Source organism: Tachyglossus aculeatus, chromosome 12, assembly GCF_015852505.1.
Source record: "Tachyglossus aculeatus isolate mTacAcu1 chromosome 12, mTacAcu1.pri, whole genome shotgun sequence".
NCBI classification, from domain to species: Eukaryota; Metazoa; Chordata; class Mammalia; order Monotremata; family Tachyglossidae; genus Tachyglossus; species Tachyglossus aculeatus.
Window position 1 is genome coordinate 2966950 of NC_052077.1, and position 15394 is coordinate 2982343.

General features: G+C 42.8%; 1 protein-coding gene across 4 annotated transcripts in view; it reads left to right on the forward strand.

Moving 5' to 3' along the window:
- NPNT (nephronectin) overlaps window positions 1-15394 on the forward strand; it is an 89674-nt gene that overhangs the window by 62327 nt on the left and 11953 nt on the right. For all 4 annotated transcript variants that reach the window (XM_038755255.1, XM_038755257.1, XM_038755256.1 and 1 more), the window contains 5 exons: window positions 1787-1906; window positions 5063-5182; window positions 8334-8468; window positions 8729-8851; window positions 11616-12011. In XM_038755255.1, the coding sequence (XP_038611183.1) occupies window positions 1787-1906; window positions 5063-5182; window positions 8334-8468; window positions 8729-8851; window positions 11616-12011 (894 nt within the window). The remainder of the gene's footprint in view (window positions 1-1786; window positions 1907-5062; window positions 5183-8333; window positions 8469-8728; window positions 8852-11615; window positions 12012-15394) is intronic.

Sequence of the window (15394 nt, forward strand, 5' to 3'; positions counted from 1 at the left end):
AATCAAGTGGGACACAGTCCCTGTCCCACATAGGGCTCACAGTCTTAATCCCTGTTTTACAGGTGAGGGAACTGAGGCCCAGAGAAGTTGTGATTTTACCCAAGGTTACACAGCAGACAAGTGGCAGAGCTAAGATTAGAAACCAGGTCCTTCTGATTCCCAAGCCCATGCTGTATCCACTAAACCATGGGACCTAAAGAATTCTGAAGGATCATTCAGAAATCTAGGTGATTAAATGTTCAAAACGGAACGATCATTTCACTAAATAAAATATAGAAACCTATAATTAATTATAAACTCGTTCCACAGTTTTCAAGGTCATATCCAAACTAAATTTGCCGCACGAAGAGTGATTGCACTGTATTTTGATTCTCTTCTTTTGGGTTCCTGATTGTAACCAGGAAAACTGAGAATGCCCAGGTTGTATGTAACATGACAAATAACCATATTCCCACGCTTTCTTAGTGCAGCCAACATTCCTGGCATTGATATCTTCATGATTATTTCCATTCTGAGCTTTATGTCCATTGGAGGCAAGATTTCGAGTGGAACATTTTCCTAATGTACAATTCATGAATTCATTATGTGTTCATATTTAAACCAATAAACCTGAAATGGAGAATGCTCGGTTAATCTTTAACATCTAAATTAGCAGAGCCTTGCTCCCATTTCAAGTTATTGGTGAAAATATAACTTGTTGAGGGCTTTTTAATAAATACCTGATGCTCTTTTTTAGTGATTAATACTGTGGAAGGCTTCAGAACATCATAAACCCCTTCTTTAAATGCAAGTCAGGTTTATGGTAGGGTAATAAAACAGCAAAAGCAATAATTATATTATTCTAGAAAATTTTCTCTGAAGATGTAATCAGTCTGATATTTATTAAATGCTTACTGGGTGTAGAGTACTTAACTAAAGCACTTGGCAGTGTATAGTAGAGTTAGTAGATATGATCCGTGCCCCCAAGGAGTTTACAATCTAGCCGCGGAGACAGACATTAAAATAAATTAAATTAATTCAAATAAATTACAGGTTGGGGGAAGCAGCAGTGTATCGGCAGGACTATCAAAAGGTTTAGGTATGGATTTAAGAGCGTGGGTGATTCAGTAGAGAGAGAATAGGGTAAGGAGTTGAGAAGTCGATCAGGGAAGGCTTTCTGAAAGAGATGTAATTTTGGAAGGGCTCTGAAGAAGGGCAGAGTGGCGATCTGTTTAAAAGTAATGATCCTTTCTATTAATATTTTTTTATCTTTGAGGAAACAGGGGCAAATTCATTCAGCCTTATTGAACGCTTACTGTGTGCAGAGCACTGTACTAAGCACTTGGAAAGTGCAATTCAGCAGGTGTCACCCCCATTTACAATTGGAGGAACTAACCCGAAGAGGAAAATGGCTTCCCCGAAATCATTAATTTGAGCAGGATTAGATTAGAATCCAGCAGGCCTTTTGACTCAAAGCCAGGGCTCTACACTCTAAACTTCTCAGTCCCCAAGAAATAGGAGGAATAGACTATATTATAAATTAGATGTTATCTCTCTACTTGTCACCTCTGTCTGACTTGCTCTTGGGAAAGCGTTCAGTTAGAATTGCTGAACAACCCATCAAAGAGCCACCGACTGCCTCCCGACAGGCAGAAGTCCAGAGTGGACAGAAGGTGGACAGGGACTCTGACCAAATCCCCCGTTTGATCCCAGCCCAGGTCGGAGCTCAGCGGCTTAAAGGAAGTTGCTCACTCTTGCCCTTTTGTCTCAAATTTCTTCCCGGGATCCCATCCCGCACTCTTTTTAGATCTGAACGAATGTGGACTAAAGCCCCGTCCGTGCAAATACCGGTGCATGAATACTTACGGCAGCTACAAGTGCTACTGTTTAAACGGATATATGCTTATGCCTGATGGCTCGTGTTCAGGTATGTCAAGAATCCTTAACTTTTCCTTAAAGTGCTCTTGGGTGATTTCTAGTGGTGCAAATAGACGACATCTAGGCAGACTGCCGAATGAAAGTGTCCCCTGCTATTCCTTGCTGGGGTGAGCGAGGGTAAGTACCTTTCGTTCAGAACAGATTTGTGTGGGAATGCGCTGGTGGGTGAGTGGGGTTTTTTATGGTATTTGTTAAGCGCTTTGCATCAAACACCGTTCTAATCGCTGAGGTAGTACAAGTTAATTAGTGGGGCACAGGCCCCTGTCCCGCATGGGACTCACAGTCCAAGTAGGAGGGAGAACTGGTACCTCCATTTTACAGTTGAGGAAACAGAGGGACAGAGAAGTTAAGTGACTTACCCAAGGTCACACAGCAGACCAGTGGCAGATCCGGGAATAGAACCCAGGTCCTTCTGATTTCCAGGCCCAGGCTCTATCCACTTGGCCACGTTGCTTCTCTGAATGTGTCCCATGCTCTCACTGACTTTAAATCAAAATTCGGAATGCTATCGTTCCAGAGTTGTGTGACATTCTTATTAAGGGGCCCGATTTAAAATTGATTTTTCATTTTTTTTGGCAGATGGTATTTAAGTGCTTGCTACATGCCAGGCACCATACTAAGCTCTGGTGTAGGTACAAATCAGGTTGGACATGGTTCCTGTCCCACATGGGGATCACAGTCTTATCCCCATTTGACAGATGAGGTAACTGAGGCACAGAGACCCTGCAAATAATGGGTGGGGCCTGGATTAGAATCCAGTTCCTCCGACTCTCAGGCCTATGCTCTTTCCGCTAGGTCTTGCTGCTTCTCGTGTCCATATGTTCCTAAAATCCTATGAGCATATCAATCAGTCAGTTATTATGTGTATTGAGCACTTAGTGCAGAGCACTATACTATGCACTTGGGAAAGTATGAAACAACAGAGTCGGTAGACCCGTTCCCTGTCCACAAGGAGCTTTTCGGTCTAGACGGGGAGACAGGCATGAAAATAAATTACCAATATGTGTGTAAGTGCTACGGGGCTGAGGGTGGAGTGAATATTAAAGTGCTGATGGGGTACAGGAAGAGAGAAAGGGGGGCTTAGTTGGTGAAGGCCTCTTGGAGGAGATCTGACTTTAATAAGGCCTTGATGGTGGGGAGAATGGTCATCTGTCAGATCTGAAGGGAGCGGGTGTTCCTGGCCAGAAGAAGGTCGTGGGAAAGGGGTTGGTGATGAGCTAGACGAGATCAAAGTACAGTGCAAGTTGAGCTGTAGTAGAAAATCAGCAAGGTAAAGTAGGAGGGGGTAAGGTGATGGAACGCAGAGGGTCTTGAGCGGGGAGATGTGGACTGAGCGTTTTTTTAGGAAAATGAAGCAGGGCAGCTGGGTGACATAATGACAGAAGTGGAGAGAGATAAAGGCAGGGAGGACAGCCAGGAGGTCGATGCGGTCAAAGGCGAGAAATGATAAGCGCTTGAATCAGCATAGTAGCAGTTTGGATGGAGAGGACACGGTGGATTTTAGCGATGTTTTAGAAGGTAGAGCTGACAGGATTTGGTGACCGATTGAATATGGGGGTTGAGTGAGAGAGGAGAGTTGAAGATCACGCTAAGATTATGAGCTTGTGAGACAAAAAGGATAGTGGTGTTGTCTCCAGTGTTGGGGAAGACGGGGGAAGGACAGGGTTTGGGTGGGAAAATGAGGAGTCATGTTTTGGACATATTAAGTTTGAGGTGTCGGTGGGACTCTCTAATAGAGATGTCCTGAAGGCAGGCAGAAATGTAAGACTGCAGAGAAGGAAAAAGATCGGGGTGGAGATGTAGATGTGGGAATCTCTTGCGTAGCGTTGTTAGTTGAAGCCGTGGGAATTAAATGAGTTTTTCAAGGGTGTGGGTGTAGATAGAGAATGAAGGGGACATGGAACTGAGCATTTTGGGATGCCCACAGTTAGGGGACGGGAGGCAGAGTGAGTTGTTTCATTTCAACTTAAAATACATAGCTTAAAACTCAATTTTAAGGTAGACTAAGGAATCCCCGGTGATAGTATAGGATGTCCCCTAAAACCCTCTATCCTTATAATAAATGCATTTGATTTTTTTTGTTGTTATAAGTGAAAAGCATCAGTGTGCTATTCTTGCTTAGGTCCAAGGAATCAGGGATAAAGGGATTTAGGGGGAGTGGTAAAGCAGATACAATCACATGTGAAATTGTTTGGGTGGCAGAGATGCAGGTGGAAGTAGGGAATGCTGATCCCTAATATGAGTTACCAAGATGGCTGGGACCTAAAATTCGTTCAGTGCCATACTGCGAATTTTACTGAGAGTGTGTTCAAAGATGAACAACCTGTAATTCTGTGGGGTGAGAGTCTAAAGAATTAGGGAATATTGGACTACCTTGGACTATTTCCCACTCCACCCCAGCCCACACTCTTCTTCCCCTCAATCTAACCTTCATTCGTTGAGCCCTTATTGTGTGCGGAGCACGGTACTAAGCAGTTGGGAGAATAAAATACAACTATAAACAGACACATTTTCTGCTGACAACAAGCGTACAGTCTAATATAACCTACTCACTATGCCTCATTCTCATCTCTTCCGGCAGTGGACTGTCGATTACACCCGCCCCTCTTCTTGGAAAGGCCACGGGTCTCTCAATTCCCAAATTTCACAAGTCTCCTACTACACCCTAGTTCAGACACGTTGCTCCTTTAACACAACTTATTCTCTGTTCCTTCATCTCACCCAGCTCACTGCAGACTCATCACCCACATCCTCCTTCTAGACTCTAGTAATAACAATAATAACGATAGTATTTGTTAAGCACTTTGTGCCAAGCACTGTTCACTGTGAGCAAGGAACATGTTTGTTATATTGTTATATTCTGTACCCTTCCCAGTGCTTACTACAGTGCTCTACACACAGTAGGTGCTCAATAAATACTGTTGATTGATATTTGGCTCTGTGATCATGTCTCCACTGGCAGAGAAAAATCAGAGACTCGAGGCAGTGACTCAGATAATGCAGGCAAAGAGGGTTTTTGTGCTCCAGTTTCTCATTTCTCTTTGCTAATGAAGACAGCAAAACCATCATGAGGCTGGATTTTTACATGCACAGCTGGAGCAAAAACCCTTTCTGCTAGAGTCAGCAGCTCCCCATTTCTCTCTAGGTGCCCTGTCTTGTTCCATGGCAAACTGTCAGTACGGCTGTGACGTCGTGAAAGGCGAGGTGCGATGTCATTGTCCTTCCCCGGGATTGCAGCTGAGCCCCGACGGGCGGACCTGCATGGGTAAGTTCTCAAGTCACATGTACAACGTACGGTCACGGAAGCGGGAAGAGAGCAGGAGGCGTTGGGGTGGTAACCAAGACAGCAGTCGTCCACTAAGTCACTTGGCTCTTCCTTTTGAGATCTAGAAAACAGAGCAAGGGACCGTATGGACAGGTTCTCTACCACCGTTCCATGGGAGCCATTAAGAAAGACTGCGTGGTCACAGTGAAAAGAAGTTCTGGCATGGATTTTTCTCCCTCTCCTGAAAATAGTGTACCTGGACTTCATATTTGTAAGAATACTCTTGTATCCCGAGGATACCCTGCTAATTCAAGCTCTCATCCTATCCCGTCTGGACTACTGCACTAGCCTTCTCTCTGATCTCCCATCCTCGTGTCTCTCTCCACTTCAATCCATACTTCATGCTGCTGCCCGGATTATCTTTGTCCAGAAACGCTCTGGACATATTACTCCCCTCCTCAAAAACCTCCAGTGGCTACCGATCAATCTGCGCATCAAGCAGAAACTCCTCACCCTGGGCTTCAAGGCTCTCCATCACCTCGCCCCCTCCTACCTCACCTCCCTTCTCTCCTTCTACTGCCCAGCCCGCACCCTCCGCTCCTCCACCACTAATCTCCTCACTGTACCTCGCTCTCGCCTGTCCCGCCATCGACCCCCGGCCCACGTCATCCCCCGGGCCTGGAATGGCCTCCCTCTGCCCATCCGCCAAGCTAGCTCTCTTCCTCCCTTCAAGGCCCTGCTGAGAGCTCACCTCCTCCAGGAGGCCTTCCCAGACTGAGCCCCTTCTTTCCTCTCCCCCTCGTCCCCCTCTCCATCCTCCCGTCTTACCTCCTTCCCTTCCCCACAGCACCTGTGTATATGTATATATGGTTGTACATATTTATTACTCTATTTATCTATTTATTTATTTATTTTACTTGTACATTTCTATCCTACTTATTTTATTTTGTTGGTATGTTTGGTTCTGTTCTCTGTCTCCCCCTTTTAGACTGTGAGCCCACTGTTGGGTAGGGACTGTCTCTATGTGATGCCAATTTGTACTTCCCAAGCGCTTAGTACAGTGCTCTGCACATAGTAAGCGCTCAATAAATACGATTGATTGATTGATTGAGGAAGAAATGGCTAAATATCATTTTCTAGCACCATTATCCTTTTGCAAAAACTGGACCGCACTTGTAAGATGTGGCGAGGGATAACCAGATATTTTTAAGCCATTATTCTACTTGAAATACAGAGTTGGAAATCAGAAGTTAAGGAAAAAGAAATTGCTTGCATATTAATTTGCCCCTCTCAAGGTTTTTGTTGGTTTGTTTTAAGAGTGTTTGTTATTAGTAACAATAATAATAATAATAATTTGTTAAGCGCTTACTGTATGTCAAGCACTGTTCTAAGCGCTGGGGGTGGGATACAAGGTAATCCGGTTGTCCCGCGTGGGGCCCACAGTATCGATCCCCATTTTGCAGATTAGGTAACTGAGGCACAGATAAATTAAGCAGCTAACCCAAAGTCACACAGCTGACAAGTGACTGTGAGCCCACTGTTGGGTAGGGACCGTCTCTATATGTTGCCAACTGTACTTCCCAAGTGCTTAGTACAGTGCTCTGCACACAGTAAGCGCTCAATGAATACGATTGAATGAATGGTGGAGCCGGGATTCGAACCCATGACCTCTGACTCCCAAGCCCGGGCTCTTTCCACTGAGCCACACTGCTTCTGTGTGTCAGACACTGCACTAAGCACTGGGGTAGATTAGATACCAGATAATGAGGTTGGACACAGGCCACATCCCACTTGGAGCTCACAGTCTTAATCCCCATTTTACAGATGAGGGAACTGAGGCACAGAGAAGTGAAATGACTTGCCCAAGGTCTCATAGCAGACGAATGGCAGGTGCAGGATTAGAACCCAGGTCATCTAACTCCCTGGACTGTGCTCTTTCCACTAAGCCACACAGCTTTTCATGTAGAGCTAAGATGAAAGGTGATAGGTGAACCATTTACATTGTAAAAGATCGACGTAGTCGAAATGTTATGGAGAAACTAAGCAAAAAGAAGAAACTGCCAAATTAATGACATGACCTTGTATAATAGTATCATCCTTTTAAGTCGTCAACTCTGGTGCAAAATCCATATCTTGTCATTCACTTGATGGAAACACATGATTGTAAACCAAGCATGTAAAACCAACTGAAGGGCAGAAATAAATCTGTGAAATGTCAATTAGCTATAGGAAGTTTAAACATACATACAGTGAAATTAAGATGATTCATGCCAACATAAACATTTGGGAAGCAGCGTGGCTCCGTGGAAAGAGCCCGGGCTTTGGAGTCAGAGGTCATGGGTTCAAATCCTGGCTCCGCCACTTGTCAGCTGTGTGACTTTGGGCAAGTCACTTCACTTCTCTGTGCCTCAGTTACTTCATCTGTAAAATGGGGATTGATTGTGAGCCCCACATGGGACAACCTGATCATCTTGTATCCTCCCCAGCGCTTAGAACAGTGCTTGGCACATAGTAAGCACTTAACAAATACCAAAATTATTATTATTATTATCAGTAATTAAGACCTGGGAAATGGGTAAACTGGGCACCTTCAGCTCCATAGAATCTTTTTGCTTTTCCTGAGCAGCCAGAACGTAAATCTCTGAGATTTTGCAGCGGTGAAAGTTGAAAACTATTCCCTTACGATTTCTCTAATGGTTTTTATTTCATTTGGTAGCACCACATCTGCCTAAAAGTAACTCACAGTTGGGAATTCAAGCTGCCGGTTCTTGGTGTGACACCTGATGTGTCCTCCTTCATTTTTCCAAACTCCGCTTCTCCTCTTGGGATCATTCTCAGGTTTGGGAGATTTCCCTTCAGGTCCACATTGATGCCAGCACATCACTGTTAACAGGTAGAGAAATTCCTGTTAAATGACACTAGGAAGTTCTTTGCAGGGGCCAGGCATGGAGTTCCCAGCCCCTGGCAAGTCGGGAAGCCACACGTTGGAGCCGGAAACTGAATCTGATTTCCTGCCTCTGGGCTCAGGATTTTTATCGAGATATCTTCCTCCTCCGATAGTCCAGGTTTCTTGGTTTGGATTTTGTTTTTTAATGGTGCCAATTTAAGGCTGCCCCTCATTTATTAAATTTAAATTGATTTTGATTTCTAGATGTGGATGAATGTACTACCGGAAGAGCTTCATGTCCTAGATTTAGGCAATGTGTCAACACTTTTGGAAGCTATATCTGCAAGTGCCACAAAGGCTTCAACCTCATGTATATTGGAGGCAAATACCAGTGCCACGGTAATTAAATGCCAGTATTTCCGTGTATCTTGCATTCCTCTCCCACCAGTGACTCTTTTTTCTGCAGTGATAGTGTTCTCAAACTACCAGTTGAAAATATGGAAACTCTGTGTTTTTTTCCCACCACAGTTGCTTTATTATCAGTTGTTTACAATTCTCTTGTAAACTTAAGTTGTTCATTTTGACACTCAGATTTATAGATTACACTTTGTTCTTATACTCTTCCTTGTATATAATAATCGTGCTGTTTTGTACTACAGACATAGACGAGTGCTCCGTCGGCCAATATCAGTGTGGTGGTTTTGCCCGATGTTATAATACACACGGATCCTATAAGTGTAAATGTAAAGACGGATACCAGTGGGATGGCATGAATTGCCTATGTGAGTAATGCTTCTCTTCTGGTCCTGAATTCCAGAGGGAAATCCACTGGAATTCAGAGATTACTTGATAATAAGAATAATAGTCATTCATTCATTCATTCAATCGTATTTATTGAGCGCTTACTGTGTGCAGAGCACTGTACTAAGCACTTGGGAAGTACAAGTTTTCAACAGTGGGTTCTAATTACTCAGTTTTTAAAAGTATTGGAAGTAGTTTGCTTGATGATGTTGAGAATTTTGAATTACTTGTGATCGAACGGGGAGCCCATCTTAACAGCTAAAATCAATCAATCAGTCGTATTTATTGAGCACTTACTGTGTGCAGAGCACTATACTAAGCGCTTGGGAAGTACAAGTCGGCAACATATAGAGACAGTCCCTACCCAACCGCGGGCTCACAGTCTAGTTGAGGTCTAAAATGACCTCAACTGTTTAAATTGAATTCATAAATGCCCAGATAGATGAGATTTGATCCTGTTTTTAAAATACCTGTTAGGAAGGGGATTCTGCAGCTTCTCTTGGAAACCATGTTCCAGACTGGTTAAAAGTACTGTGCAACTTTGAGCACTTTCACTTAAACTCTCAAAGAGTTTGGTCTGAATTTATAGCATTTTTAAAATTCTGGTTGTCTGTTCTGGTCCTAATCCTCACTCGGGCTGGGAGTGTGAAACACTCCCCTAAATTTTTCCCCTACCTCGTAGATCAATTTAGTCATGTTTTGTAATAACTAAGTATTATTTTTGATATTTATTGTAGCTGTTGGAAAAGGCGTCTTGCTTATATTTGGAATCAGTGTCTATGTTAACTTTTTTTATGGTTCTATGTGAAGTATAAAGCAAGAGTGCTTCAGAAATAGGAAAATTTTTCAATGAAAAATGTGTTTTCAGATATTAGTTATCATGCCATAAGTTTCCCTGATTTTAGAGGCATTAAATGATTGGTCATTTTCTTCTTTGGTACAGTGTCAGATGCTTTTGACATTTGAACCCTTAACCAAATGTACTGAAGCTCAGTTTCGGTGCTGCTAGCAAAGAGTGGGTGGGACGGGGGACTGAGACAGGCTGGGACCTTCCACTCACAGTGGAAGTGGCGGTGGCATCTCACACCCTGTCCTTCTCCTACGCGTCTCCTCTCGGAAAATCCTGTCCCCTCACCCCACCATCGCTGCCACCCTTGAAAGCCCCCCACCCCTACAGCTGACCTTACTGCATCAGATCTGGCAGATTTTCCCACCAAGCAGATTCTGCCCGAGGGAAGGTATCAGAGGAGGGCAGCATGTAAAGCAATATTTTAACCGATAGAATCTGACCGGCAAAGCTCACCAGGAAGCCGTTGTTTGTTGTGGCGAGTCAGAGTAATAACCCGGTAAACTTTCACGTACCTTTCAAACATAAGGAGGCCTTCCCAGACTAGGAGGCCTTCCCAGACTGAGCCCCTTCCCTCCTCTCCCCCTCGTCCCCCTCCTAATCCCCCCCATCTTACCTCCTTCCCTTCCCCACAGCACTTGTGTGTGTGTGTGTATATATATATATATATATATATATATATATATATATGTTTGTACATATTTATTACTCTATTTATTTATTTTACTTGTACATATCTATTCCATTTATTTTATTTTGTTACTATGTTTGGTTTTGTTCTCTGTCTCCCCCTTTTAGACTGTGAGCTCACTGTTGGGCAGGGACTGTCTCTATATGTTGCCAGTTTGTACTTCCCAAGCGCTTAGTACAGTGCTCTGCACACAGTAAGCGCTCAATAAATACGATTGATGATGATGATGATAAAGCATCAAGCATGATTGCTACCCAAATTGTGAGAATGATTTTAGGATGGGAGGCAGCATTATGCAAAAGCCATCCCTGACAGATGAGCTGACTGCTAAAAATGACCCTTGGGGAAAGAGATCTTAGAACCTTCCTAGAGACCTTGCCCTTGGCGTGTGCATTTTCTTTGTTATTTAAATGTTTTCCGGATATTATGTTCGTATTTGAAATTCATATTCAAGATCCGTAACAGTTTCCACATGCCTGTGATTGTATATATGTATATATGTTTGCACATATTTATTACTCTATCTTACTTGTACATATCTATTCTATTTTATTTTGTTAGTACGTTCGGTTTGGTTCTCTGTCTCCCCCTTTTAGACTGTGAGCCCACTGTTGGGTAGGGACTGTCTCTATATGTTGCCAACTTGTACTTCCCAAGCGCTTAGTACAGTGCTCTGCACACGGTAAGCGCTCAATAAATACAATTGATTGATTGTCTTCAGTTTTATGTACCATGATGCAATTATGAAAAAAAAAGGCTGCTTTGCAATATGACTTTGCTCTTAAAAGGGCAGGCTAAGTGAAGTTTTCCTAATTCTTGAAAAGCAAGTAGAGAAAGAACAAAACAATATTCAGTTTTTTAACTGAGTTAATAAATAAATAAAAATAAAGAGTGGTATTTGTTAAGCGCCTAACTATGTGCCAGGCACTGTACTAAGCGCTGGGGTGGATACAAGCAGATCGGATTGGACACAGAACCCGTCCCACGTGGGGCTCACAGTCTCAATCCCCATTTTACAGATGAGGTAACAGGCCCAGAGAAGTGAAGTGAGTTGCCCAAGGTCACACAGCAGACAGGCGGAATTAGAACCCATGACCTTCTGACTCCCACTGGACCACACTGCTTCCCTGCTACATGCTACTTTACATTTTGGGGGACAGTGTTTGCAGGCTAACTTAATTTAACCATTTTTACTTTTATATACCAGATATTCCAAAAGTTATGATTGATCCTTCGGGGCCGGGTCCCAACGGAGGACACATTAATGGGATTCCTGATATCGGAGGGACTCGTTGGCCTCCGAAGACACCGTATATCCCACCGCGTACCCCTACTGTCATCACTGCCAGGCCTACGCTAAGGCCGACACCAAAACCAACCACGAGACTTACACCCGCCCCTGCAACAAAACCTGAGCTTACTACAGCTTTGACAACTCCGCCACCTCCAACAACCACGGCCACGACAACAGAAGCTCCCAAAATGACCACGACAGACTCTTCCATTGTACTGGAAATACCAGTTGAAACTACACCTCCCGGAGAGATTACCGTTGACAACAGAATTCAGATAGAGCCTCAGAAACCCAGAGGGGATGTGTTTAGTAAGTAATATCAAAGCTACTTCTTTCATTTTTGTCTGTGATGGGAAGGGTAATGCTAAAATGGACTGTCGAGTGGTGTGAATCCGGTTCTTGATTTAATTTTTAACTGGGGCCTATGGGGTGTGAGAAAAACAACAGGAGAAATAGTTCTTTTCAGAAGGTTCAACTGAATTCTTTGTGAACCTGAGCAAGACCTTTTCCGAAGGTGTTTTGTCATTAGGCTTTTGTATAAGTAGATGCGGGGGGAGATCCAGTTGTTGGGAAATGTTTAAAGCACTTAAAAGTCTGTTCTGTATAGTGAAGCCAGTTATAACATTCCAAAACCAAGTGCTCACCCATCCTTTCTGGTCACACTTTGACATAATTTGATTATATTGTCTAGATTTCAGAATATTAGTAGTGCTGAATTCTTAACCCAGGAAATAGAAATTTGGAACCAAGAATAATTATCCTCATTTTTGATTCCTTAAAAGAGACAGAGTCTTGAACAAGGCAGGCTACGAATACATTAATCAGATAGCAAATAGAATTTTTTTTGTCAGGTGATTAAGTTTGAGGTGAGAATCGGTAGCGAAATATTGCAGCCCAACATTTTTGAGCTGAACTTGGTGACGTTTCTGATAGCAGCATACTGTATAAAGAATGGTATTTGTTAAGTGCTTAACTATGCAGGCACTGTACTAAGCGCTGGGGTGGATACAAGAAGATCAGATTGGATACAGAACCTGTCCCACGTGGGGCTCACAGTCTCAATCCCCATTTTACAGATGAGGTAACTGAGCCCCAGAGATGTGAAGTGATTTGCCCAAGGTCTGATGGGAGCATACTGTTTAAATCTCTAATTGTTTTCTACTAATAATCCTCATTTTTGATTCCTTAAAGAGACAAAAATCTTGAACTGGGCAGGCTACAGATACGTTAACCAGATAGTAAATAGAATTTTTTTTTTTGTCAAGCGATTAAGTTCGAAGTTAGAATCGGTAGCGAAATATTGCAGCCCAACATTTCTGAGCTGAACTTGGTGACGTTTATGATGGCAGCATAATTGTTTTCTAATTGTTTTCTAATAATAATCCTCATTTTTGATTCCTTAGACAAAATCTTGAACTGGGCAGGCTACAAATACATTAAGCAGATGGTAAATAGAATTTGTTTTGGTCAGGTGATTGTTTGAGTTTAGAATTGGTAGCAAAATATTGCAGCCCAACATTTTTGAGCTGAACTTGTGACATTTCTGATGGAAGCATACTGTATAAATCTCTGATTGTTTTCTCTGTTGAGTTTACATTCAGAAAGTGGTATTATATATATATATATATATATATATATATATATATATATATATACACACACATATACGTGTGGGTAGGTATATATGTATATATATATACACATTGTGTATATGTGCCGCCTTCCCTTTTTGGATGCATGCAGTCATATAAAATGCTCAGAAATGACACTGTTGATGAAGAGCCCACTGTGAAGAGCACATTCATCAAAGTGTGGCCCAAGGTTTAGGCCTATCATGCTTGACTGGTAATTCCTTTCCTACTGTGCCCCTATAAAGATCATATTTTTTGTCATCTTTTGCACTTGCTGTTTTCAGCCCTCATTCCTGCTTCATAGTCCCAGCCTCTTTCCAGAATCTTTGCTTATAGGAAACTTTCCATTCCCAATTGTTCTTTTTAGGCTGTCGTATAAGTAATCCCCATATAGGTTTTTTTAAAATATAATACACTTCTAGATTGATAGAAAATAAAGAAAGGCGGGGACCATAGCTTGGAAAAAAAGAAAGGGAACAGTGACAATAAATACCAGTTTCTAAAAACTCTGTTGAGACTGTAAGGTGAAATTCTGCAGTCTGGTTTCTGTCGAACAGAATGGCTACTTGAGAATTGTAAAGCGAAGTGCAGTTGAACCGCGCTTACTTGTGCGGAGTGCTGTACTGAGTGCTCGGGAGAGAAGCAGTGTGGCCTAGTGGAAGGAGCGCGGGATATGTTTGTACATATTTATTACTCTATTTATTTATTTATTTATTTTACTTGTACATATCTATTCTATTTATTTTATTTTGTTAGTATGTTTGGTTTTGTTCTCTGTCTCCCCCTTTTAGACTGTGAGCCCACTGTTGAGTAGGGACTGTCTCTATACGTTGCCAATTTGTACTTCCCACGCGCTTAGTACAGTGCTCTGCACATAGTAAGCGCTCAATAAATACGATTGATGATGATGGTGATGAGGGGATGTGGGTTCTGATCTTGGCTCCAACCCCTGTCTGCTGTGTGACCTGGGGCAAGTCCCTGAATTTCTTCTTAATTCCCTCTTCTATAAAATGGGAATTAAGAGTGTGAGCCCCATGTGGTGCAGGGACCATGCCTGACCTGTTAACCTGAGAACAGCACATATGTATATATCTGTCTAGATGTGTAATTTATTTATTTATGTTTGTATTTCTTTATATTAATGTCTGTGAGTCCGTTGTGGGCTGGAATGTTTCTGTTTGTTGTTATATTGTACTCTCCCAAGTGCTTAGTACAGTGCTTTGCGAGAAGTGCTCAATAAATATGATTAATAATAATAATGATAGTATTTGATAAGCACTTACTATGTGCCAAGCACCGTTCTAAATGCTGGGGGAGATACAAGGTAATCAGGTTGTCCCACATGGGGTTCACAGTCTTAATCCCCATTTTACAGGTGAGGTAACTGAGGCACAGAGAAGTGAAGTGACTTGCCAAAGTCACACAGCTGACAAGTGGCGGAGGCGGGATTAGAACCCATGATCTCTGACTCCCAAGCCCAGGCTCTTTCCACTAAGCCACGCTGCTTCTTCCACTTGTACTTACCCCAGCACTTAGCACATAGTAAGTGCCTAACAAATACTATTATTATTATTTTTATTGTTGTTGTTATTACAACAGAGTTGGTAGACACATTCCCTGCCCACAACGAGCTTACAGTGTGGAGGCCCCAAGGGGCCCCTGCCCTGCATCGCCAGAGTGGTGCTGGGCTGTCCCGGAGCGGCAGAAGAAGGATCAACAAATTTTAGGAAATGAGGAAGACTGTGGTTGTTGCAATTTGGGATTCTGGGCAACGGGAGGATCCGGGAAGCAGCACCTTCAGCGCAGTGGCCTGGAGCGCATTTTGGGCCTTATCGTTGTCCTTGTGTTCTCTTGTGATTTTTGTCTTTCTGTATTCAAGCTTTCCTCACAATGCTTAGTACCGTACTTTGCACCCAGGCATTCAGTACCATTGAATGGATGAATGATGACAAGGATGTCTGTAGTGACATAACTACAGAATCAATCAGTGCTATTGATTGAGCACTTATGTGCAGAGCACTGCACTAAGCACTTGGGAGAATACAACAATTACCAGACATG